At 39.2% G+C, this 25,730-nt stretch overlaps 1 protein-coding gene across 2 annotated transcripts; it reads left to right on the top strand.

The window, feature by feature from the left end:
• Positions 1-97: 97 nt before the first annotated feature.
• Svip (small VCP interacting protein) lies at positions 98-25,576 on the top strand. Of its 2 annotated transcripts, XR_014441467.1 has the most exons (5): positions 99-309; positions 3,979-4,146; positions 18,247-18,305; positions 24,411-24,465; positions 25,336-25,576. XR_014441467.1 is itself a non-coding variant. In XM_083120051.1 (4 exons), exons 1-3 carry the CDS (start codon positions 253-255, stop codon positions 18,262-18,264), a joined length of 243 nt encoding a protein of 80 aa, XP_082976177.1. In that variant the 5' UTR covers positions 98-252; the 3' UTR covers positions 18,265-18,305; positions 25,336-25,576. The 2 variants fall into 2 exon arrangements, 1 of the variants encoding a protein (XP_082976177.1); XM_083120051.1 differs by lacking the exon at positions 24,411-24,465 and having other exon boundaries at positions 98-309.
• The last annotated feature ends 154 nt before the right edge of the window (positions 25,577-25,730 follow it).

The following is a 25,730-nucleotide window of genomic DNA, read 5'->3' as shown; positions in this document are numbered from 1 at the left end:
GGAAGAAAATGTGAGGATGAAGAGAGAAACATTTTTCGTTAAGTGCAGAAACGCTGAACATTAGTAGCCGTCCGTATATCGGTAGATTTTGCGTATAATTGCATAATATTTTGTAGTCTGTGGAATCATTATCAATTCTGATGCTGTCCACTGTGCAGTAGTTTAGTTAATTCAATATTCATTTCATATTAGACAAGAGAGCAAAGTGTAAACGAACGTGTATACAAGTACGTTTTTCCTCTGTTAGAAGCTATGGGATTTTGTTTGTCATGTTTCCAAGGATCGGCCGAAGTTCCTACACCAGATATGGTATTTACATGTTTTCCTTGGTACCGTTCGTAACTTTCTTTTAGCCAGTAATGACAAGTATTTTGTTATTTCCTCTCATGTAATCCATAAATTTATGAACAGAACTCTCCAGTATATTTTTTCTTCTTATAGATCTTTAACTATCTAAAGTAAAAATATAGATTTAAAAGTTAAGAAAGCTGTAGAACATTTGTTCCGAAATTTTTTCACCATATACCACAACTAGCATTTTCTTTGGTACCAGTTTCATAGATCGGAGACACATTAAAATCGGATATTTTGTGTTTCACATGGTTCGTACTTTCCAATTGTGTATTGCGGAACATAGTTCAAGGTGCCATTATGCTTTTTACACGAAAAAAAAACAACACAATTTTTGGTACCAGTTAGATATGCCAGAGACACATGTAACTCGTTTATTTTCAAATAAGCGTTATTTTTAACATTATAATTATTTATTTGTCGTTGCTAATTCGGCGGGCAAATCTTGACCACTTTGTCTGTCGTCAGCTGATATGCAGTATCGTCAGCTGATGTGCAGTGTTTCCAAACCTATGAACCTGTAAACGCCGCACAAGCTATTCACAAAACGTTTTGAATCGAAAATTGTTCCACAAACCATTCACGGAAGGTTAGGTTAGGCTCAGTTAGGTTAGGAAAATGTAGAAAAATAAATTTGGTAATTGTCTGTTATATCGGAGACACGTTTCTATCGAATATTTTCAGTTTTAAATGGTTCGTACTTACCAATTGTGTATTGCGGAACATAGTTGAAGGTGCCATTATGCTTTTTACATGAACATAACTTCGATTTTTCACCTTACAAGTAATTCTTTTGGGTCCTTTCTTCCGTTGCGGAACATACAATATGGCGCACAGCTGTGGATCATCGCATGCTTGTGTTTTGTCGATTTGGAGTGGGGTATGCAGTGTTTCAACCTTCTTAACCCAAAAATACCTACTTTCGTGTTCATTATGTCATCACAAACCATTGACGGATAGCCCCAAAAACCATTCCCGATAGCCCCAAAAACTGTTGACGGATAGCCCCAAAAACCATTCACGATAGCCCCAGAAATCATTCACGATAGCTCCAAAAACCCTTCACGATAGCCCCACGAACCATTTCCGGCAAGGTTAGGTTAGGTTGGGTTTGGTTAGGTAAGCATAGTTAAAAAAATAAAATAAATAAAATTCTGGTAAAAAAAGGCACGTTTGGAAACACTGGCGAGACCACATGACTTTTGACGCTAACGCCATCTGCAGGTACATAATGGAAACAATGGCATAATGTTGTCGCTATGCACAAAATGCAAGTTTATTATGTCAAAGGTGCTTATTTCTTGTTGTGCAGCATTCTACGGTGAGAAAATACCTCCAAGAACTTTCAAAATACTACAGAAACTCATTTCCGTAAGTAGTTTCTTCTGTAAAAATGAAGAAATGTGTCTCCGATATAACAGACATTTACCATAAATTTAAAGAAGATAAAAAAAATTAACTTTCGTACACATATAGAGCCACTTCCCATCCCGTGCAATGTGTAGCTTACATATACTAGAACATTTAGGACATTCCATTTCTTCCTTCATGATTCCATGTTCAATTAAAAAAATCTCATGGGTCTTCAATATCCGGGAACATTTTCACAACGCAACCTTGACACGTCATCCTGTCAAACTACCGGTTGGTTGCTACACTGACGGGGGGTTACATAACCGAAAGCACGGAACATTTGATTCACGTAGTCGACTGCAATGGTGGCACGAGCTATCGTGCAATGGAGATGCATGAATGACGAAAAATACCTTATTTACAGGCCAAATAAGTTGCACGATTCGAAAAAACAATTTCCCCGGCTTCAGAAAGTCTACAAGAACTCATTTCCGTAAGTACGTTCTCGTCTTTTCTCCTGTAAATTTCAAGAAATGTGTTTCCGGCTTATCTAATCATTACCATCTTGACTACCGTAGTGGACATGCAGTGTTTCAAACATCTTTCACCAAAAAAATACCTACTATCGTACCATTTCCGATAAGGTTAGGTTAGGTTTGGTTACATTAGGCAAGCATAGTAACAGAAAAAGGGGTTGAAACTCTGACAGGGGATTATGTCATCAAACGTACGCAGCATCCGGTTGTTGTAGGCCAAGCAAATGAAAGCAATGGCAATTGTGCGTTGGTGAGATATTTCTCTTGAAAAATACATGATTTCCCGGTCAAATATATTCCACAATGAGCCTCCACGATGGCGCAGTGGTAGCGTAGTCACCTTGTAATCAAGGGGTCCTGGGTTCGATACCCGGTGGAGGCACAAGTGGTTCGGATCCCACTTTAAACTGTAGGTCCAGTCCCGATTAGCCTTACTGTGCATAAAGTGGACTTAAAACAGCAACTCTATATTCCACAATGAAAGAAAATACCTCGATGAACGTTGTAAACCTTGGAGAAACTGATTTCCGTAAGTAGTTTCTTGTGTAAAATTGAAGAAATGTGTCTCCGATGTATGAAACTGTTACCTAAAATTTTAGTATCTGTGAAACGTCTGAAATTCCTTTATTTTCTTCTTTTTTACATTGGTACTTACGTATTCTACATTGCTACGGATTCTTGAAGGTGGCATTTCGTTTTTTTCACGAAAATAATTTCAATTTTCCACATATTGAGTAATTATTGTTGGTTCGTTTTTTGGTTGAGTTACACAAAATATGGCAGGCAAATCTTGACTAGCGTTGTCTATGATCAGTGGGCGTGCAGCGTTTCCAGTGTTTCCAACCTTCTTCACCAAAAAATACCTACTTTCGTGTTAATGATTTTGTATTTTTTTCCGGGTTCGAAAACCCCACGAACGATGCATGGATAGTCCCATGAACCATGCACGTAGCCCCACAAACCATTCATAAATAGCCCCACGAACCATGCACGGCAAGGTTAGGTTAGGTTAGGCAAACATAGTTAAAATTGTCATGTTCTTGGAAAACAATGGTGTGGTTGGAAACACTGACTGGGGGGTTACATCATCGAACGCATGCAACATTTTGTTCACGTAGTGGAACAACATAGAGGCAAGAGCTTTCGTGCATTGGAGAGACATTAATTTTCAAAAATATATGATTTACCGGCGAAATAAATTAAGCGATGGGAAAAAACACTTCCACGACCTTTCAAAAGTGTACGGAAAGTCAGCTCGGTAAGTACTTTCTCCTGTAAAATTGAAGAAATACGTTTCGCAGATACTAAAATTTTACCGACCATGATAAATTCCGAATTAAACGATAGGAACTTGGGCCAAAATGATTGCTTAGGAAGAAAAGATACAAAGCTACAATATTCCTGTAGTTCTGGCGAAAATTTTGCTACAGCTACATTTAACAAAATGTGTTACAGCTACAAATTTTTTTAGCTAGCTACAGTAGCGCCGCTACAAGTAGCATGCTAGGCCTACTTTGCTACTACGGACCACTGATGAGCTCTTAATAGTTTGAGATGTAAAGGTTTCCTTAAAAAAATGCATGAAATCCTCCTATTTAGGAGCAATTGTTGTTTTACTGTGATCAGTAAATTACAAGTAGCTGTTCTTTTCTAAGCTGTACGTAAATTTACGCTCTCGGCTCACAGTGAATGTGAGAGTGAAGTGTAGTGGCCTTTTCAAGCTGTTACTTCTTTGCAGGAGACGAAAAGACGTCAGCAGGCAGAAGCTGCTGAGAGGAGGTTGAGAGAACAAGAAAGTAGAGGGATAAAGGATCCAGGGAAAGTAAAAAGACAATACCAAAGGATGGAGGAGCTAGAAAGACGCCAGCAGGAAGCTGATAAAATGGGAGATGCTGGAGGATTGAAGGTTAGTCATAGCTGGAGCATAATACACAAATTGCTTGTTTAAAAGCCTTAAAATAATGAGTATACACTCTTTATTCGTCAATATCTTTGGAATAAATTGAAACGAAAATTAATTTTAGGGCGAGAGTGTAGTTGAGTGTTGTCTCAATAGATGAAACAGTTCACACGAGCGCCAAGTTGTGGTGTAATCTTCTCAGGTGGCGCCAATGTCCTTGAGTGATAGGACAGTGAAGCAACATGGCTGAAGCAAGATTGTCAATTCAACAACAAAAGGTGGCATTGAAGTAGTACTTTAAGTTGAAAACATTAGCGAGGTACAGAATCAATGGCAGCCATCACACTGGCACAACAATATCGTGGTGATTACAACAAAATTCTGTTGCACAATTATTCCAGCATTCACAACTCATATTTTTTCCAACTATACATATCCTAGAAGTGACTTTGGATATAATCACGACAATGTGTATGTTTTAATTTTGAAAACAGCATGCCTGTTTGATACTGCTGCTTTTTTTGGGCAGTCTCTTTGATGGTGTAGTGGTAATGCAGGGATTCCATGATTGATACCTGGTGAAGGCACATAGTCATTTGTATCACATTTTAACCAGTGGCGGAGCGTGACCTTTCCAACTGTGTAAGCCTATCATGATGAAGGTTATTTCCCGTTGTGCTTATTTTTGGGCTGACATGGTTAGTGATTTATCCAGACACATCGACCCCCCATTTTTTTCAGAACACTTCCCTGGAATTTTTCACCAAATTAAAAATTCTGGATAAATCCCTGGGATTGGTGTTTTCTTTGCTAGGCTGTGTATCTCCTACATTTCAACTGATAATTAAGTCAGTCTTATTCCTATCACAATGAGTAACGTAACGATAAAAAATATGCAAAGTTAGATAAAATGAATAATAATAATAAAGAAATGAAAACAGAAGGAAACAGAAAAGTGCTGAATACTTTTTACAACCGCATTACCAAGTATCAGCTTTGTACCCGGAATCACAAAATCGGCACACTTTATTTTTCGTTTCTGTTACTATGCCTGCTAGAGAAGGAAGGGGTGGCCTACCTACATCCACAAGTTTCTTCTTGGCAGCAAAATCCTTGCTGGAAAACGGCGTCTTCAACACGTTATCCACCCCACCGCACAATCACACTCATTTTATTCCATAATGCACTTTACTATCACACCACAGCACAGGGCCGACAGTCTGCTTTCAATAGATGGAATTCGCAATAGTAATACCTCGACAACAAGAACGGGGAAACAAAAAGAAACCAGATCCAAAATTGGTCACTGTGAGGGGAATATCCCTTTCGGATATAAATAAATTCCCTCTCTTGCATTAAAATTCCCTATATTTAGTAAAAAAGGAATATATAATATTAATTATAAAAGAAATGTTCACTAATTGTAGGGACATATCCAGAAATTTCTATCAAAGGACATGTAAGTGCTTTCTTAGAATACTGTAAAAGCAAATCTAGCACCTAAAAGATCATAAACAGGCTTTTTGAACGCTGTTCGAAGAGTGTTTGAATCACGGACTACGTAATTAATAATATTTGGTTTACATTTGACATGAGATTTGTAAAATTGGTTCAACCATTCATACCCGACAACGCTGGAGCCCCTCCTCCTCTTGCAGGACCTGTGTCTCGCTGGCGCGTATTCAGTGAAGCCAACCCAAATATAATGGTGCTAAATCTCGCACAAGTTTAAAAAGTCGTTTGTAAGTTGGGGATGTAAATAAAACAAGAGGGCCACTTTTCGATGTGCTTGAATTTTCTCAAATTTTTCACGTATAACGTCGAACCCATGCCGTTGGTTGAACCATTCGAATTTATGTTTTTGTTATAAATTAATATTAATAATATGAAAATCGTAGAACAATTTAGTAGTATGTAGCATAATTTCGGAGTTTAAACGACACCATGGATGTCCAGAACGGGCAAGGCAAGGAGACACTTCCTGAAAAATGAATGTCAACCATTTTCACACATACAATTTCATTTCAGTCACATCAAATTGTTAATTATTGTAAGGGCGTTGCAGAAAAATGTTAACTTCAAATTGAATTAGTACATTTTGAGAAAATAAATATACCTAGTTTACCCCAACCCCTGAAAAAAAATACTTTACTTTCCCTGGTGGAAAGAAATACTGCGGATGTCCATGAACAACACTTTTTCTAAACATGAGGTTTGTCAAGCTGCTGTAAGCCTGTGGCCGTAGGTTTACAAACCTAGGTTTTGGCCCACTCTACTCCCTATATTCCTTGCTCTTCTCCATCCAGGCACTGCTCCTTCGCAGTCAGAAATTTGTAAGGCATCATTCAGATGGCTTACAACTTTCCGCAAGCAAAAGGCGGGAGTTCCCATGTGTCCCCTGGTGCTGAAATGTTACAATCTAACAAACAGGATTTCGAAGACTGGTATCGGGCCGAGTTGAACTTTGAAGTGTTTACAAATTTTGCCATATAATTACATACACATTTTACTAGAACTAATAAAGTGTAAGCCCGGCTTACATGGATTTTAACCCATCCGCTTACCATTTAAATGCCCATGCTGTGTCTGTGAATTATGATTTATATCTGAAGAGCGGCATTTTAGTTTGCAGTATGCATTTCAAAATAGAATATCTTGGACACTGGAAGTCAGATCAGCATGAAACTTTCACCAATTACAGATAATGGTGTCTACGTAACACAAATATATTAACTATATCGATATGAAAACAAGAATCTTACCTAATATGTATGCTTTGTATGGTACACCTTGAAGCATATGGCATATGAAGTGCCACCTTGCACTATCTTGAAGGGTTGGTTTTTACTGGATTTGGGGGGATCTGTCTTGGAAAATGTCCCCAGTTGGCACATTGCAGTCTCAAGGGCATCCTCTACTCGCAATATCTGGTAACACAAGTTCAGCAAGCAATTGCTCCACTACCAACAATCTAAACTCGTTGAATTTGAGTCGCTTTACTGTAGGCTTTACCTTGTACATCACATATGAATTGAAGAAAGCTAGATCCAACAATTAAAAAAATATATTTTTATATGATTTGAGATACCGACGCATGATGAGAAATGAAGCTAACTGTTGGTCCATTTTGTCAACCCCACCCATTCCCTTGTTGTATTCTATTACTGTTCTGGGCTTTAGAATAGATTGTCTTGACTTCCTATTTAATTAGAATAGATTGTCTTGACTTCCTATTTAATTTTCCGGTGTTTGTCATGTACACCATCATGCATAGTAGATAACATGCAAACAGATTTTCTGTCTATCCATTTGAGAGCTAGCACGCGGTGACTGTACACAGCTGATGCCTCACCTCTCTTCAATTTTACATCTTTCAGTTCGACAGGCATTTGTTTTCTTGACACTCTGACTATGCCTAAAACATTTGTGTTGGCATTTAGAAGTTTATTGCACAGTGTTGTCTATATATAATGTATATCCTTTGTGGAGAAGAGAATCCATCAGTTCAAGCACAGCACGCTCATGTTCAGGTATTTTTTCTGAGTAACCTTTGCCCCTCTATAAATTCTGAATTGGTAACAATATCCACTAGAAGATTCACATAATTTATAATACTTTATTCCAAACTTTGCTCTTTTAGTTGGGTTGAGCTGTACAAATGAAAGTCTCCCTCTGCATTTTACAAGGCTCTCATCAATGGCAATATCTTGCTCTGGAGTGTACATGTTGTGAAATTTTTTGTTTATGTAATCTAAAGATTGCCTAATTTATCTTGGGGTCAATTTCCTCATTGTTTACAAAATGCCGATATCACATAATGAGAAGAAATCTCATGTAGGGCATAACAGTTGCAAAGAAAGAAGTTTCTGTTATTTTCCTTGTGCTCCAATAACTCTGCAAACTTTCTTTTTTCACTTGTGACTGGAGGACACACAGAAAAATAGAAGCTTTAATTTTGTCGGGAGTTGTGTCAAATCATTTTGTTTCATTACTGTTACCTGACTGAGTTTCTGTGTCTACTTGAGTTTCTATTTTGCTTTTTGCATAAGAATTTGTCTCATTAGAAATATTTTCCCAATAATCATGTTTTAGAAATTTGGTGAAAATCTCACAAGCTGTAGGACTAACCCCTAATGATTGTAAAACAATATTATCAAACCCAGGGGTACCTGGAAATGCTATTTTCCTAGGTAAACCATTCGGGGAACATGAAGAACTCCACTTCCACGATTTTTCCTTGCTCTTCTTAGCAACAGGTGGTCTGCCCCCATTACAAGCAACACTTTCACAACTTTCATTGCCACTTTCACTGCCTGAACTTTCACTCTCGATAGCACTAGAAGATCCACCATCATCACTCTCCAAAAGCAGGTTTTCGATAACTTTATCATCCACAAGCCACTTGCGCGACATGTTTCCAACAAAGGACAATAAACCTTTTGTTTATATGAGAAACAAAGCAACTCAGTAGTATGAAAAAGTTAGCAATACATTCAAGAAGAAGTCTAGCATAACTTGACTGTCAGCTACTGCCATCTGTTGACAAAAAGAAGAACTACAAGGACAAATATAGCAGGCCGCTGATTCGACGACTAGATAAGGCAATGGGTTAAGCTCAGGGCTCGAAAAATCTCGGTCGCCGTGGCGACTAAAATTTTCAGCCTGGCAACTTTTGCTGTAATATGTACGAAATTTTGAAGATTCTTTATTCTTTTCTTGCGTGTCTACCACCTAACCCATGTCATAGAGTATGGCCAATATTTAAGCACATGTTGCGTGCGTCTGTTGACAAAATTTCTACCTGCTAGTGTTGCCATATGTCCCAAAAATGGCACTTTTTTTACTCAACCCATAAAATCGCCAGTCAAAAATCCATCAAATGCTGCACATGATCAATATTGGTCACAACTGACAGATTGACATGGTATCAGACATCTAATTATGACCCTTTAATAATTTCTTACATATTTTTCTCACTCAAAAATACATTATCTGCCTTCCGCCAGTTATTAATTTATCTAATTTTCTGTGTGGCATATACTGATGATTTTTTAGCATTGAAAAATCTCTCAGTGATGAGGCTTTATAATGCAGAAAACCCGGTGTAAATACTCTTACAGTTTTCAAGATATACATTTTCAAAGTATGGATTGCGCAACTTTTGAAACACACAGTATGTACAAATGCTAGTAGGTGGTTTCCTGGTGCCTAGCTCTGAAGAAGATTTTTCGAGCACTGGTTAAGCTGTATATCCACTTCTGATTAACCTATCTGTGCACCAAGTTATCTTAAAACAAACTCTCTTCTATGGATAATAAAAACGAACTTCAGATCATTAATCTTACTTTTTCATCTCGTAGGAAATCCTTGTTCTTTTATCTGGAAGTTTGCATGAGAAATCTCATTTCATTTAGTGCATTTTGTATTGTGACAGAACAACATATTTTCAAGAATCTCCACTGAAAGCCTGCCTCTCGTCTCGTGTTGTAAATGCCATATTCTTTTTAATAATATGTGCGTGGATTTCCATGATAAACACACAAATGTTTCCTCACGAGAATCAGCAAATTTCTACTCTCTCCTTGTAATTTGTGATGCTCCATCTGAACTTATGGTATTGGTTTTTCAAATCTGGCAAAATATGTAGTTAATTTCTGTACTCTACCATTACTTCTGCAGTCAATGTAACTACACATCTATTTTATACATACATGTTCACATATTTACTACATGCATCCACCAAAATGAGAAATGGTGTCTATGGAATTAATAATTATTATGTGAACTCAAGTAACAGTACTTGAATCTTTCACACATTGTATAGGAATGTGTTCTTGTTTTCATTATTTGGTTTTGATGATGTGGGTTAAATTACTTTTATTCTCAAGAGATGGCGTATGTGGTCCATGTATCAGCTGTTTGCGTGGGCGCCAAGCAAAGAAAACGGTTAGTGAGAGAGAAGCAACATGGCGCAAATCACGGTAACCACAGCTGGACATTACTAAGAACATACGTCGTCTAAAGTGATTAGAATTGCCTTTCAGTGATACTTCATGGTAGTTAGTGCATTACAGGTAGAAAATAGATGTCTCAAAAGAATCAGCGTGTGCATTTGTGATTGTGTTTTCTTACAAGAATCAACGCAACTCCAACATTTTTATGGTCCTCCAAGCCTTGGATGTCTTACCTCTACCTGACTGTGAACTGTAAACTTTGTGGTGAACGGTGTGTTCTAGTTTTGCATTGACATAGCGTGGTCCAGTTGTGTGGATTCGTGTCTCAAGAACTGAACGTTTCGTGCGGGTGGCAGAAGGGACATTCCGGAATCTCGATACTAAATTTATTGCGTAGCAAGCATATTCAGAAGGCGGGGAAGGAAATCAGCTGATTCTTCGTGCCAGCAGTGCAGCAGTGTTTCCAACCGGCGAGACGATTGTGTGTCCAACATCGGCAGCGCTGAAGTTTGCAGGTAATCAGGCTCATTTTAGTACCATTTCCTTTTCCTTTCTTTACATTACATTACTTTCATTAATTGCATTATTGTGAAACCTTATCAGTTATCCTTTCACCATGACAGAAGCAGAGATTAAACGTTTAAAAGTTGTGCGAGGAAGCTACAAAGGGCAATTGACCCGTATGAAAGCATTCGTCGATGCATTTGACATTAATATACAGAGTGTTCAGGAAATTAAATTGAGATTAAGTCACTTGACAGAGATGTGGGACAAATTCAATGACATTCAAACCAGTTTGGAAATTCAATCGGAAGCAACCGAAGAGGAAGTTCACAGAATAGAATTTGAAGAAAAGTACTACAGCATTAGGTCTCAAATGGAGACAATAGTGATGCGGCATGATCAAATGAATCAGCCCAGTGTTAGTACTAGTTCTGTTATGTCAGTTCAGTCTCAACTTAGACTTCCAAAGATTTCCATACCCTCTTTTGATGGAAATTATGAAAACTGGCTTCCATTCAAGGACAATTTTAAAGTGTTGGTCCATGATAACAATACATTACCAGCAATACAAAAATTTCATTATTTGCGGTCCTCTTTAAAGGGACAAGCCAGTAAGCTCATTTCAAACTTGCAAGTCAGTGAGACAAATTATACAGTAGCATGGAACTTGCTCACTGAAAGATATGATAATAGCAGGCTTATTGCATCACATTACGTTAGTGAACTATTACACATAAAGTCGGTGCGTAAAGAAGATGCAAATGAATTGAGACAGTTTGTAAATACAGCAACCTCAAATCTGAATGCTTTAAAGGCTCTTAAACTTGAGGTGCCTTTGGATGAAGTCATTTTATCACAACATTTTGTATCTCATTTGAATCACAATACTCGTAAGGAATTTGAATTATCACAAGAGCATGATTACTTTCCTACCTTGTCAGAATTATTTGCATTTGTAGAGCGCAGGTGTCAAGCTTTAGAAAACATGAAACCGACACATAGTGACACCAATGCTAAGCAGTTTCAATCACATGATAAACAAGGTAAATTCATGAAACAAAGCAACACGTATTTAGCAACATCCACTAACATTCAGTGCATGTACTGTTCCGCAAATCATACTTTGTACCAATGTGAGACTTTCTTACAGGCAAGTTATAAACAGAAGCAAGAATTTGTGAAGAAGAAAGGTCTTTGTTTTAATTGTTTATCTTCAAAACATTCATTGAAATTTTGTAAATCTGGAAATTGCAAAATTTGTAATTTGAAACATAATACTCTCTTGCATAGGGATACACCTGAAAGACCAAGATCGTCGAGTGTCAGTAACAATACAAGCAATAGACAACAATTGAATTCTAGGGTGTATCCTCAAGAAAGCAACAATGGGGCAAGAGATGAAGCACCTCAATCTTCATATTGTACAGTCAAAGAAAGACACACTTCACAAGTTTTATTGTCAACTGCCTTAGTGAAGGTAAAGGGCAACAATGGACAATTTCATTATTGCAGAGTTCTCTTAGACAGTGGGAGTCAGTCTAATTTTGTAACCACATCATTAGTGCAAAAACTACGACTGACGAAAGAAAACTATGTTGTTCCAGTTCAGGGAATAAACAATTCGTGTCTTGAAACTAAACATTGTGTAGATGTTGTAATCCAGTCTAGAACGTCTAATTATACAACAACAGTGAAGTGTCTTGTGTTACCAAAAATCACAGGCGACTTGCCTACACAGGTAATCGATTGCAGTACTTGGAATCTTCCAAAGGATATTCAGTTTGCTGATCCTTCATTTCATCAGCCAGGCAACATAGATTTGTTGATTGGATCTGAACTATTTTTCTTGCTACTACGTTCAGATAGAAGAACAAGAATAGGAAATTATCCTGTACTTCAAGATACAGAGTTAGGATACATTTTAGCAGGAGCTATGCCTCAACAATGTGAAGCACCTACAACAGTTACTTCATGTTTTGTACGTACTGAAGATAGCCTTCAATTACAATTACAGAGGTTTTTTGAGTTAGAGGAAGTATTCATAAAGACCAAGAGCAAAGAAGAAATGGATTGTGAAAGGCATTTTCAAGAAACAACCATCAGGCAGAAGGATGGTAGATTTATGGTTAGGCTACCATTCAAACCAAATCATACTGAATTAGGGAATTCGTTTCAACAAGCAGACAAAAGATTTCATCAGTTCGAAAGAAGATTAACAACACAGCCAACACTCAGGCAGAACTATTGTGAATTCATGGACAATTATGAATCATTAGGCCACATGAAGCAAATTAAAACTACTGATGAAGAGAACAAGGAGTCATATTACCTACCACATCATGCTATTATTAGAGAAAGTACTACAACACCTGTGAGAGTTGTATTTGATGGATCATCGAAAACAGACAGTGGACTATCCCTTAACGATGTTCTAATGACAGGGTCTACAGTCCAAGAAGATCTATACTCTATTGTACTGAGGTTCAGAACGCACAAGATAGTTTTTACAGCAGATATAGCCCAGATGTTTCGCAACATTAGAGTCCATCCTTATGACACTAAATATCAAAGAATATTGTGGAGAAAATCACCAAACGAAGAAATACAAACTTATGAATTATTAACTGTAACTTATGGCTTAACCTCATCGCCGTACCAAGCTGTTGCAGCATTACAAATGCTTGCAAGACAGGAAAACGAAAACTTTCCCAATGCATCCAGCATATTATTAAGGGATTTTTATTGTGACAATGTAGCATCAGGAGGTGATAACATTGAAACTATGCTCAACTTACAGTCTGAACTGAATGAACTCTTGAAACGAGGTGGATTCATTTTACGCAAATGGTGCTCCAATTGTGATGAATTGGTGCAAGCAGTACCAGAAGAACACAGAGAAGTTCATTTACCATTTCAGTTCAATAATGAAGCAGAAATAAACACATTAGGCCTCATCTGGCAACCATCAACAGACAAATTTTTAATTTCGTGCAAAGTAGCGAAAGATGGAGACTTTTGTTCACCATTAACGAACATAACCAAACGACAAGTTGTGTCAATTGTTAGCTCCATATTTGATCCACTGGAACTTATCAGTCCAACTGTCATTTTATACAAGATGTTTTTGCAGAAACTTTGGAGTTGTAAATTGGAGTGGGATGAACAATTAGATTCAGATTTAAGAAACCAATGGACGAATTTGTATCAACAACTACCAGATATAGTTCACATCCAAATAGAGAGATTTGTACTGACAACAGAAAAGACAAATGACATTCAGATACATGGATTCTGCGACGCAGCAGAAGGAGCTTATGGTTGTTGCATTTATATTAGATCAAGAGATGAGTTAGGAAGAATCAATGTTAAATTACTGTGCGCAAAGTCAAGAGTAGCGCCAATAAAAAGAGTTACTTTGCCACGACTAGAATTGTGCGGTGCTCTTCTATTAGCTAAACTAGTTAAGAAAACAACACCAATTTTGAGAATTCCAATTGACAGTACATATTTTTGGACAGATTCAAAAATCGTACCTGGGTGGCTAGCAGCGTCCCCCACTCGATGGAAAACCTTCGTAGGTAACCGTGTTGCACAGATCCAGGAACTTTCTGTTATTAAACAATGGCATCATGTCACATCTAAGTGTAATCCAGCAGATTTGATAACAAGGGGAGTAGAACCAAGAACCCTCAAGGATTCGGAAATTTGGTGGAATGGACCTACGTGGTTAAAAGAAGATACTTGGCCATTACATGTTATGGAAAATAGCGAACTTGAAGAATGCATAACAGAACAAAGGAAGATAGTTACATCAATGTTTAGCAAGATACATGTAACAGAAGCAGATTTCATGCTGAGAATTTCCACATTACAGAGATTGCTTCGTGTAGTAGCAACATGCTACAGATTCATTTACAATGTTAAGAATCCTGTTTCGAAGAGAACAGGAAACTTTTCTTATGTTGAATTACGTACAGTACTGATGAAATGTATCTTAATTGTGCAACGCATTTCATTTCCACAAGAAATTCATGACTTAGAAGAAGGACAACAAGTATCAAAAAATAGTCCTATCAAGGATCTTCATCCATTTATTGATGACAGACAGCTGTTACGAGTTGGTGGAAGACTCGAAAATTCAGAATTGCCATATGAGAGCAAATATCAATTAATTTTGCCTACCAAACATCATCTGACGCAACTCATAATTGAATCAGAACATCGTCGTTTATTACATGCAGGGCCTCAATTGTTGATAAGCTCTTTAAGACAGGAATACTGGATTCCACATATCAGACAAACAGTAAGATCTGTCTTGCATAAATGCTTAATATGTTTTAAGTTGCAAGCCAAGGCGTCACATCAACTCATGGGACAATTACCAAGCCCAAGAGTCACACCATCACGTCCATTTTTAAATACAGCAGTAGATTATGCTGGTCCTTGTATCATAAGAACAAACAGAAGAAGCAGAATCACTACCAAGGGATATGTAGCTATATTTGTGTGCATGGCTACTAAAGCAGTGCATATTGAAGCAGTTATTTCCTTAACGTCAGACGCATTTATCGCTGCTCTACGCAGATTTGTTTCTAGAAGAGGAAAATGTCAAAACATATACAGTGACAACGGGACTAATTTTGTTGGAGCTAATAGAGAACTGAGAGAACTCAGTCAACTCTTCAAAGCAGAACAGCTAAAAGGTGGACTTGAAGATTTTGCAATAAAAAATGGAATCAACTGGCACTTCATTCCAGCTAATGCGCCCCACTTTGCAGGATTGTGCGAAGCCGCTGTAAAGTCTATGAAATATCACTTTAAGAGGATAGTGGGAAATGCTACTTTGACATACGAAGAGCTTGCAACATTGTTAATGCAAATTGAAGCATGCCTCAATTCCCGACCCCTGACCTCAATATCTGATAATCCCAGTGACACCTTTTACTTAACACCTGGTCACTTTCTTATAGGGTCACCTCTCATGTCCATACCTGAGCCTGATTTAACTAACTTGCCCCAAAACAGTCTTTCTAGATGGCAACACATTCAGCAATTACAACAACATTTTTGGAAAAGATGGTCGAAGGATTATCTCCACGAACTACAGCAGCATCGTAAATGGACGGCTTCAACAGAAAATCTTCAACCAGGCATGGTGGTTCTGGTCAAAGAAGACAACGCACCTCCACTTACATGGAAAATAGCAGTAGTGGAAGAGACGTTTCCTGGTAAAGACGGTGTAGTGCATGTGGCAAAAATTAGATCAAAAACTGGTTTTACTAAAAGACCAGTGAACAAATTGATTCCCTTACCTAATGACAATTGAATTAGCAAATCTGTTGATTGGAATTTATCCAATCAAGAGGGGGGAATATGTATAGGAATGTGTTCTTGTTTTCATTATTTGGTTTTGATGATGTGGGTTAAATTACTTTTATTCTCAAGAGATGGCGTATGTGGTCCATGTATCAGCTGTTTGCGTGGGCGCCAAGCAAAGAAAACGGTTAGTGAGAGAGAAGCAACATGGCGCAAATCACGGTAACCACAGCTGGACATTACTAAGAACATACGTCGTCTAAAGTGATTAGAATTGCCTTTCAGTGATACTTCATGGTAGTTAGTGCATTACAGGTAGAAAATAGATGTCTCAAAAGAATCAGCGTGTGCATTTGTGATTGTGTTTTCTTACAAGAATCAACGCAACTCCAACACACATTCTTTTAGTAGTGCTAGGTGTCATGTAAAATAGCTATTGGTATTGGTAACAATTAAATAACAGGAATTGTGTGAAACCAGATGGAACACTCGTGCAGTGGTTGCGTTCTCGCCTTGTAATCAAGGAGTCCCAGGTTCAATACCCGGTGGAGGCACATAGTGGTTCGAATCCCACTTTAAACTGTAGGTCCAGTCCCGAATAGCCTTTCTGTGCATAAAGTGGACTTAAAACAACAAATCAATCAATTAATCAGATGGAACACTTGGGCATGGTGTATACAGAAAGCCCACTCACACCAACCTTTACCTTAATGCCCATAGTTTCCACCACAAGGCTTAACGTCTTGCGGTTCTCAACACACTAGCCCACAGAGCAGTAACCATTTTGGACGAAGATAACATACATTCAGAACTCAATCATCTTAGATCCACGCTACAACAGAATGGATACAACATCAGTGACATCAACAGGGCAATCAAGAAGGCAGTGACATCTCAGCAGAAACCAACCCTGGATAACAGTGTGGTCCTTAGAAGGGCCAATTCTTTACCATCTGGACCAGCTGAACTTGGGGATGTGGGCCCTTCACCACACAGCCCCTCTGCTAGCAGCAACACAGGAGAACGTCCCACTACAACAGTTTTACCTTTTATTGGGCACATCTCTGGGAAATTAAGTAGAATTCTCGCAAGACACGGAGTAAAGACCATCCACAGACCACCACTCAAGACCAAGGCTCTTCTCGCTCAGTCAAGGATAACCTGGAGCTACGGATTCCAGGAGTATACCGTATTCCTTGGGAGTGTGGGACATCATACATAGGCCAAACAGGACACACCATTGAACAACGATGCAACAAACATCAGCACAAAATCAGATTATTCCAACCTGAAAAGTCAGGACTTGCAGAACACAGCATTACAGAGGGACACAGGGTTTTGTTTGCTGACATCAAAATAATAGCCAAATGTGCCGGTTACTGGGACCAACAAGTAAAAGAAGCCATAGCCATATCACGGGAAAGCACCAATCTCAACAGGGATGTGGGCCTCCCCGATGGCACAATGGTAGCATTGTCGCCTTGTAATCAAGGGGTACCGGGTTTGATACCCGGTGGAGGCATATAGTGGTTCGGATCCCACTTTAAACTGTAGGTCCAGTCCCGATTGGCCATACTGTGCATAAAGTGAACTTAAAACACCAAATCGATCAATCAGCAGGGACGTGGGACTCCAGCTCATCACGCCTGGAATTCGCTCCTCTGTAAGATCAAAGCTGCAGCCAATAAGAAGACAGAATCCAAATTCCGCACCATAATTGTCATATATTTAACCCTACACTGGTCTCCATTTCTATATTCCCTGATGATGAGAGCAATCAATGTATGCGCTCGAAACGTTGGAAGCCAACATAGACTTTTTCTGGCTGGTAACCCGAGAATACTTGTTCGAATTAAATAACAGTTGAATTTTAAAATTTCAAAGACAAAAGATGTAGGATGTGGAGGCCCAGTCCTGTTTAGCCTATTTATGCATAAAGTAAACTTAAAATAAAAATTCAAATTAACTCAGTTATCTGTCAGCTGATCTGATGAATAAATTTAAATTAGTGTTTTTGGGTATCGATACCACAGATACAGTACTTATACATTGATTGATTGATTTGTTTTATTTTTACTTCGCTTTTGTACCAGTTTTGGCTAATCATGAAGACGAGTGATGAAATTGATGAAGGGACACTCACAATGAGCACCCATGGTCCAACTGGGATTCGAACCCTGGACCCCTGACTACTTACACATTGGTATCGCTATATCAGCTCAATGTATAAAATAATTGATTGAATTCTCTTTAAAGCCTCTTAAATTGTGATTCAACATTTGTTTACAAGAAATAACAATCTGAGAGCAAAATATTTTTTTTCTGTTTTCAGTGGCAACTGGATAATTAACTGGAATGGCTGCTGATGCTCCATAAATGAAGACAAATGAGGTAGGATTTATGTATGCTTTTAAATAAGGATATCTTAGACCATAACTCATACCTCGTGCCAACATAAGTAATGACTACTTTCTGTGAGAACCTCTATTTTCATCCAAGTTTCACTTCATCAGGAAGTGGGCAAGATTTGAGCTTACGCATATTAAAAGGCAATCACAGGCTAAAAACGTGTCAGTTGGCAGCAACACATGGGAGAGTAAATATAACGGAACTTTTTCTGACTAAGTTTTAACATGGCTTAAGCTCAAATGTTGTCCAAGTTTCCTGATGAACCTATATGTGGCGAAAGCTATTGAAAATAGAAGCACATGCTAAAAGAGTGATTGATCAAAATAAAAAGCACTGTGCCTCACTGAACTCCACCCTTGAAACTTTTTGATTATACCTTTTTTGATCATACCTTATCCCACATGTGCATAATTATTTTTGTCACTATGTTCACGTTTGTTACAAACAGTATTTGTTTTTTTGTTTCTTTTTTGTGATTGTGTATGAATTTGTATGCTTGGGTTTCTTCCATGGTTCTGTGTAGCTTTTAAGAGCCAATAAGGTTTAAACTTTCAGCCCTCCCCCATGCGACGCGGGAGGAAGTATAAATATGGCCTGTGTCAGAGGACCAGGAGAGTGTGTTTTTGAACTGGATAGCAGAAGGGAGAGCGATCTTCGGGCTCCAGTGGCCTCCCTTGAGAAAAAGCATCCCGAGGCAGTTCTGCCGATGCTCAGCTTTCCACCTGGCAGTTCTGCCGTGGGGCTCACGTTAGAGTAATGTAACTAATGTAACTTAGAGAATTATTGGAAGAATCCGAGCCTTGTTTGTTAAATTGTAAATAAATGTATAAAGCCCATTTCTGCGAGTTTTCAGCAATCACCCTGCAACATTATTTCAGTAAGTTCTTGCCTGTGATTGATTCTTTGGTTCTGAGCGCTCTGGTGAGGAACGGGATGGGAACCCAGGACTAACGAGCCTATTTAGTTGTTTATTTGGGTTTTTCCTGCCAGAAGCGGCCCGGTAAGGGTGGAGTGTTGCGGAACAGAGAATTATTGGGGTCTCGTCCTTGGATTTTTTGTGTGAAAGGACACAGGCAAAGAAAGGGAAACGGTTGCTGTAAAAGGGTCGAAATGTTGACAAGGGCTCAGTCTCCGTTGTCTTCCGTTAATGGGGAAACGAGTTCGACGCGAACAATGGGTACAGAAAATAATGCAAGAGTAACAAACAGGCCGAGGATTCTTCCAGATGACATTAGAGTACAGTTACCGACTTTTAATGGGGAAACAAAAGGGATGGAAGTTTATAGCTTTTTGGATGAACTGGATGCATACAGGGATCTTTTGGGCATAAATGAAGAGGAATTATTGCTTTATCATCTTCCGTTAGCGTTGAAAGGAGAGGCGAAGGAATTCTTTCATTTTGCAAGCCCGTTTGAAGGATATGTGCAATTCAGGGATTTGTTGCTCAAGAATTTTCATGGGTTGGATCACGAACGGGAATTAGAGCGATTCTTGGATTCTCGCTTTCAGCTAAAGAGCGAGTCATTGGCAGTCTATATTCGCAAGATAGATAGATGGTTCGAGAGGGCAAAATCCACCGCTACAGTCGAAGAGAAGGTTAATTTTATTCGGCGTAAATGTAACCCTGTGTATCGTGAGAGATTAAGATGTCAGAATTTCAACAGCATGAAAGAGCTTCACGCGTATGCTTTGAATCTGCAGGGAGAGATGTTGGAAAACGCTACGTTTCATCAGTACGAAACAGAACAGGAAATCATTAACTTTGCCTTGAGAGGCGCCACACCTCCTCAGTCCGAGGGACTGGTGGCCGTTAGAGGGGCGAGTACCGCCGCGGGCGAGGATCTATTACATGTTCTCGACCCTGGGAAATATTCTAGGTTAGGGAAGGAACCCCCTGCTGTTTCGAGGGAGACAAAAGCGACTACTGACCACCCAAGAATGTCTGGCAAAGAACGCAAGTGTTACGTTTGTCAATCGACTGCACATCTGGCAAGCTTTCACAAAGCTGCAAAGAAAGATTATGTTTCAGAGTCAAGAGAACGTAATGGACAGGGCATGACAGTGAGACGCGCCTGTAGTTCGACAATAAAGATGTCAAATAGTAAAATTCAGGAACCTTTCGTTTTTGGAAAAATAAATGGAATTCAGATCCCTATGTATATGGATACCGGCGCTAATATATCCTGCATGAGTTTGTCTTTATTTCGGAAATTGGAAGGAAAGGGGGCGAAACTACGTCATAGTAAGCTGAATGTACAGTTAGCTGAAGGGAAAACAAAAACTGTGGGACACGTCTTTTTTAACGTTACTTTCTATGGTCAACGGGTCCGAGAGAAATTCTTTGTTTTGGAGAATCCCCAGCATGACCTGATCGCCGGTAGAAGTTTTATGGCCAGGGCAAAGATTTTAATTGCACCCGCGTTGAACGGTTGGGCTTTTCTGAATGAAAGGGACGATATTATTCCTTTTGACACAATTGGGAAGAAAGAGAAGAAAACTAGTAACCTCCTGTCTTCCACTGTCATTCACGTAGAAGAGAACCGCGACAAAGAAGTGTTGCAAACCCCCAGAGCCGAAAAAGTCAGGAAAAAGAAAGGGTTACCGAGGAGGAAAGCAAATGGAAAAGCAGATCATATTCCGATTAGCGACCTGAAGGATGTGAATGAGAAATTCAGCAAGTTTCAGGAAAAGAGGAAGAGAAAGAAGCCTACTTGCCTGGTAAGAGAGGACTCTGGTTCAAGTCCCGGTACTTCGGCTGCGCGGGAAACGGAACAAGAGAAAGTAACCTTAGTGGACATTAAGGAGGATGTAATGACACTTGCTACTTCGGATGATGATGGACGGAACATCGAAGATGAAGAATTGTATTGCTCTGTTTTCTTAAAGCGTCTTTTGAGAGACAACCCTGACACCGCTTCTGTTGAACTCCTTGGTGATGTAACACCTGAGCCTCGTGGCGAAATCAACAGTTGCACTCAATCAGCAATAGAACCAAATGCAAAGAAGTTGGAAGTAAATGAAATAACAACCGGCAATATAAACTTGGAAGATAAGCGATTATGGGCGAGAGAGCAACAGAAGGACCCATATTTGTCTTTGTTAATTGCGTGCCTTAAGGGAGAGGAAGTTCAATTGGATGAGAAATTGAACAGGAAAGTTTTTGATTTTCATCTGAGCACTTCTTACCTGGATGAAGATGGGATTCTCTACAGAAACATAGAAGAAGGGAAGGGGATGTTTCCCGTGTTTGGACAGCAGCAAAAGATTTGGACACCGGATTCGTTGAAACCGGAAGTGCTGCGAATATCCCATGACGAAGTTCACGCCGCACATCCAGGTGCAGCTAAGACTCTGTTCAAGATTTTGGAACAGTTTACGTGGAAAAATGTTTACTCTGATGTTAGACATTACTGCAGATCATGCCTCACCTGTTTGAGATACAATCCAGATTCTTGTAAAAAGATGGGATTCATGAGAAGTCGCAATCAGCCACGCCCAGGAGTGAAATTGTATGGAGATTTGTTTGGACCATTTCCGACCAGTTCCAGGGGGCGTTATCGCTACGTATTTCTCATTGAAGATTCTTTCACGAGACACATATTCTTGGCACCTTTGACTACAGTGACAGCTAGGACAATTTCAAACGCTTTATTGAAATATTGTCACCTTTACGGCTTTCCATCGATATTTACCAGCGACAACCAAAGTGTGTTTCGTAGCCGTTTTTTTCGTCAAGTACTGAAAACCATCCAATGCAAACCCGTTTACATTACTCCATACCGCCCACAAGCAGATCTTGCTGAAGCAGCAATTAAGACAGTAAAGAGAGCGATAGCCAAGTTTTGCACGGAACACAGCAAGTGGTCAGAAAACTTAGATTCGATCGCATTCGCAGTGAATAACCAGGTTAATTCATCAACAGGAATGAAGCCGAGTCGTCTGTTTTTCGGTCGTGAATTACACGGACCAATGGATCCCAGGAAGATGCCCTTCAAAGGAAAAGAGGGAGAGGGGGACGCCACTAACGAAGACAGGACGCAGTATGCAATTGATCTTCAGGAGAAATTGGAGAAAGCAATTGAATTGGCACATGAGAATCAACTAAAGAATCGTCAGAGATCGGCCAAATATTACAATAGAAAAAGGAGACCAGTTTCATTAAAGAAAGGGGAGCATGTCCTTTTGCGGACCCACAAACAGTCTTCAGCACCAAACAGACTTTCAGAAGCACTTTTTCCAAAATACAGTTATCCGTTATTAATTAAAGAATTCACAACGGAGACAAACATGATTCTTCTTGACGAGAAAACTGGACGACAGATTCTGGCAAACGTTGACCAGGTCAAAAGGTGCCCGAAGCGTGACGTACGGTTTCTAGTGGAAACGACCAGCACCGGGAAGAATGGGCAGCCGACCCAGAGACACCCCATGGAGCTTCGAAGGAAACAGTAACAGACCGGTTTTAACTCCTTTTTCCCCGCGCATCCCTTAGTTTTTTTTCCCCTTTAGAGATACAGTTTGCACCACCATTACAGTAGGACGGAAGTTTTGTTTACTCGGAGTCACGCGTTTGTCTTCATTCGCGATATGCAGGACAGTGCTCGTTTTTCGCTCGACGGAAATTCGAGAAGTTACGCGAGGTCACGAGCTCGACCGTACTCCTACCCTAGGAGTGAATGGCGCGGAGTTCGATCCCAGGATCTCACCCGAGAGACAGAGAGGGATATAACCTTCAAGAAGCCGCTGCTCCCCGTTCCAAGGAAGAAGACCAGGACGGTACAGGTCTCTGCCAGCCCGGAGCCTTACCCGAGGTTAGGGGTTACGTTGTCAGTGTATGATGCGGGGAGAATTGAGGGTGGACCAGGAAGTAGTGCAGCCTTCCGACCGTCAACGTCTCTCTTCAGTTCCTTTGATTGGGACCTTACTTTAAGAGAGGTCCGTGTCATACAGGAATTTCGGGACAACGAGACGACACCAGAAGGCATCCAAAAAAAAAATATCCAATTGGGATTCTTTCCGTCTCTTCTACCCAGAGGAGAAGTCATCCCTGAGGAGGACATCCTTGTCCTAGATGATTATGATAGGATGGACCATGACGCTGATCTCAAGCCTCCCACACCTGGCAAGGGACTTGACGACGAATTAATCAGCATAAGTCACCGGTTCCAGAGATCACCAGATGCAGTGAGGAACATTCGGAGAGACTTATTCCGGAAAGTGTAAAGTCAGTGAAGTGTAGTGAAGTGGACGGTGTTAGTGTTTTTTTTATTAATTCAGGCAAACCTCACCAGGACATTGGACTCACAGACTTACCTGGGGTAAGCCCTTTTTTTTTTTTCGGTGAGGGGAGTATAATACTGTTACAAACAGTATTTGTTTTTTTGTTTCTTTTTTGTGATTGTGTATGAATTTGTATGCTTGGGTTTCTTCCATGGTTCTGTGTAGCTTTTAAGAGCCAATAAGGTTTAAACTTTCAGCCCTCCCCCATGCGACGCGGGAGGAAGTATAAATATGGCCTGTGTCAGAGGACCAGGAGAGTGTGTTTTTGAACTGGATAGCAGAAGGGAGAGCGATCTTCGGGCTCCAGTGGCCTCCCTTGAGAAAAAGCATCCCGAGGCAGTTCTGCCGATGCTCAGCTTTCCACCTGGCAGTTCTGCCGTGGGGCTCACGTTAGAGTAATGTAACTAATGTAACTTAGAGAATTATTGGAAGAATCCGAGCCTTGTTTGTTAAATTGTAAATAAATGTATAAAGCCCATTTCTGCGAGTTTTCAGCAATCACCCTGCAACATTATTTCAGTAAGTTCTTGCCTGTGATTGATTCTTTGGTTCTGAGCGCTCTGGTGAGGAACGGGATGGGAACCCAGGACTAACGAGCCTATTTAGTTGTTTATTTGGGTTTTTCCTGCCAGAAGCGGCCCGGTAAGGGTGGAGTGTTGCAGAACACGTTCACATTGTTATGTTCTCTTCATTTTTTGTTTGTATTGTCCCAGTACATATATGCACATTCTATTGCATGTGTTCTTTTGACTTCACTGTATTGTTATCGTGTGATTGTATTTATTTATTTTTTTCCTCCCATCACAGGTAGGACAAAGTAAGGTCAATACATTCTACTCCTATTGTTACGTGTTTGTGTCGTGTAAGTACTAAAATATTTTGTTAAGGGCTGAGCTGATACCACTTTACTTAAATACTGATACTATGACTGATATTTATTATCAATTCCCACCATTGAAATTGAAATAATTTTGAAGTAACTTAGTTCAGAATACATATAAATTGTAAAATATAGTGTTTAATTGGAACTGTATCAAGTCAATCTCTCAAAATTTGTTTTAAAATGTACATTATTTCACAATTATTTAATCATGAAATCCATTTTTCTCCAGTGTTGCCAAAATAACGATAGTTATGCATTTTTGTGTAAGATCCAGGAACAATTAGACTCTGCAAAAGTGTTGCATGACATTTTTGCAAACTGCGAGATTCCTGGAAATGTATCAGCTCAGCTCTACTTTTAACCTAATATTAGGAATGACATCTTTAGAAACAATCAAACCTCTAGAACCTTTATTAAGATCATCTGCAGCAGTTGAGGATACAACTCCAACCATTTCTTTTTAAACATTCACTATTGGTTGATATTTGCATGAGGAAATAATGTAAAATTGTATCCTGCATTTGCACTGCAGGCAAAAATCTGTGTACATTAATTCTTGACCTTGGAGTATTGAAGAAATTTCTGTTTCTGGCTTATGAGAGACTATACTCTGAGAGTTTATTCACTAAACAGTCTTTCTATTATTATTAGAAAAAATATCTTGTTTACCTAACGCTGTTAGCCTCTCAGGATGAGGTTTTGAGGTGTGAACTTTTCAGGTGTGCATAGTGAGAGTTAATTGTCATAGATTTTTATTTTTCCAAAATAATATGACTCTCAGTAGTATGAAATCGCTCAAGATTTGCAGGGAATCGCCATGTCTTCAGTGTTCTTTCTGTTTTATTCCAGAAATGGCTTGCATGCAATGTTCAAGAAATCCGCTGGATTTTTGGGACCACTGAGCAACTTTTGTAAATTTTGAAGAAGTTTTCACCTTTGAAGCATGTTTAGCTTCTGAAAGGATTGAAGTTTTGTGAATACATTTTTTGTATATATTTTCCATGTTTGGAGGATTGTTATTAAATGTGTAAATGCTTATTTATAATATGTAATATAATGTAATAAAACTGTACACAGTGACAAAGGAAAATTTTGAATTTTAATTGTTTTAATGTTCAACACTTTAGAGTCAAAATTCTTAACTGAAGCTCTTGTAGAATTGTTTTATCATGGCACTGCCCTTTAATGGTAACAGAGTACAAGAAGTGAAGACAACATACCAGATTTAAAATTTATATTTACCA

The sequence above is a fragment of the Lepisma saccharinum genome, chromosome 3 (assembly GCF_977018435.1).
Source record: "Lepisma saccharinum chromosome 3, izLepSacc3.1, whole genome shotgun sequence".
Taxonomy (NCBI): Eukaryota; Metazoa; Arthropoda; class Insecta; order Zygentoma; family Lepismatidae; genus Lepisma; species Lepisma saccharinum.
The sequence above is the reverse complement of the archived record's forward strand: the minus strand, read 5'-3'. Positions and strand labels throughout refer to the sequence as shown.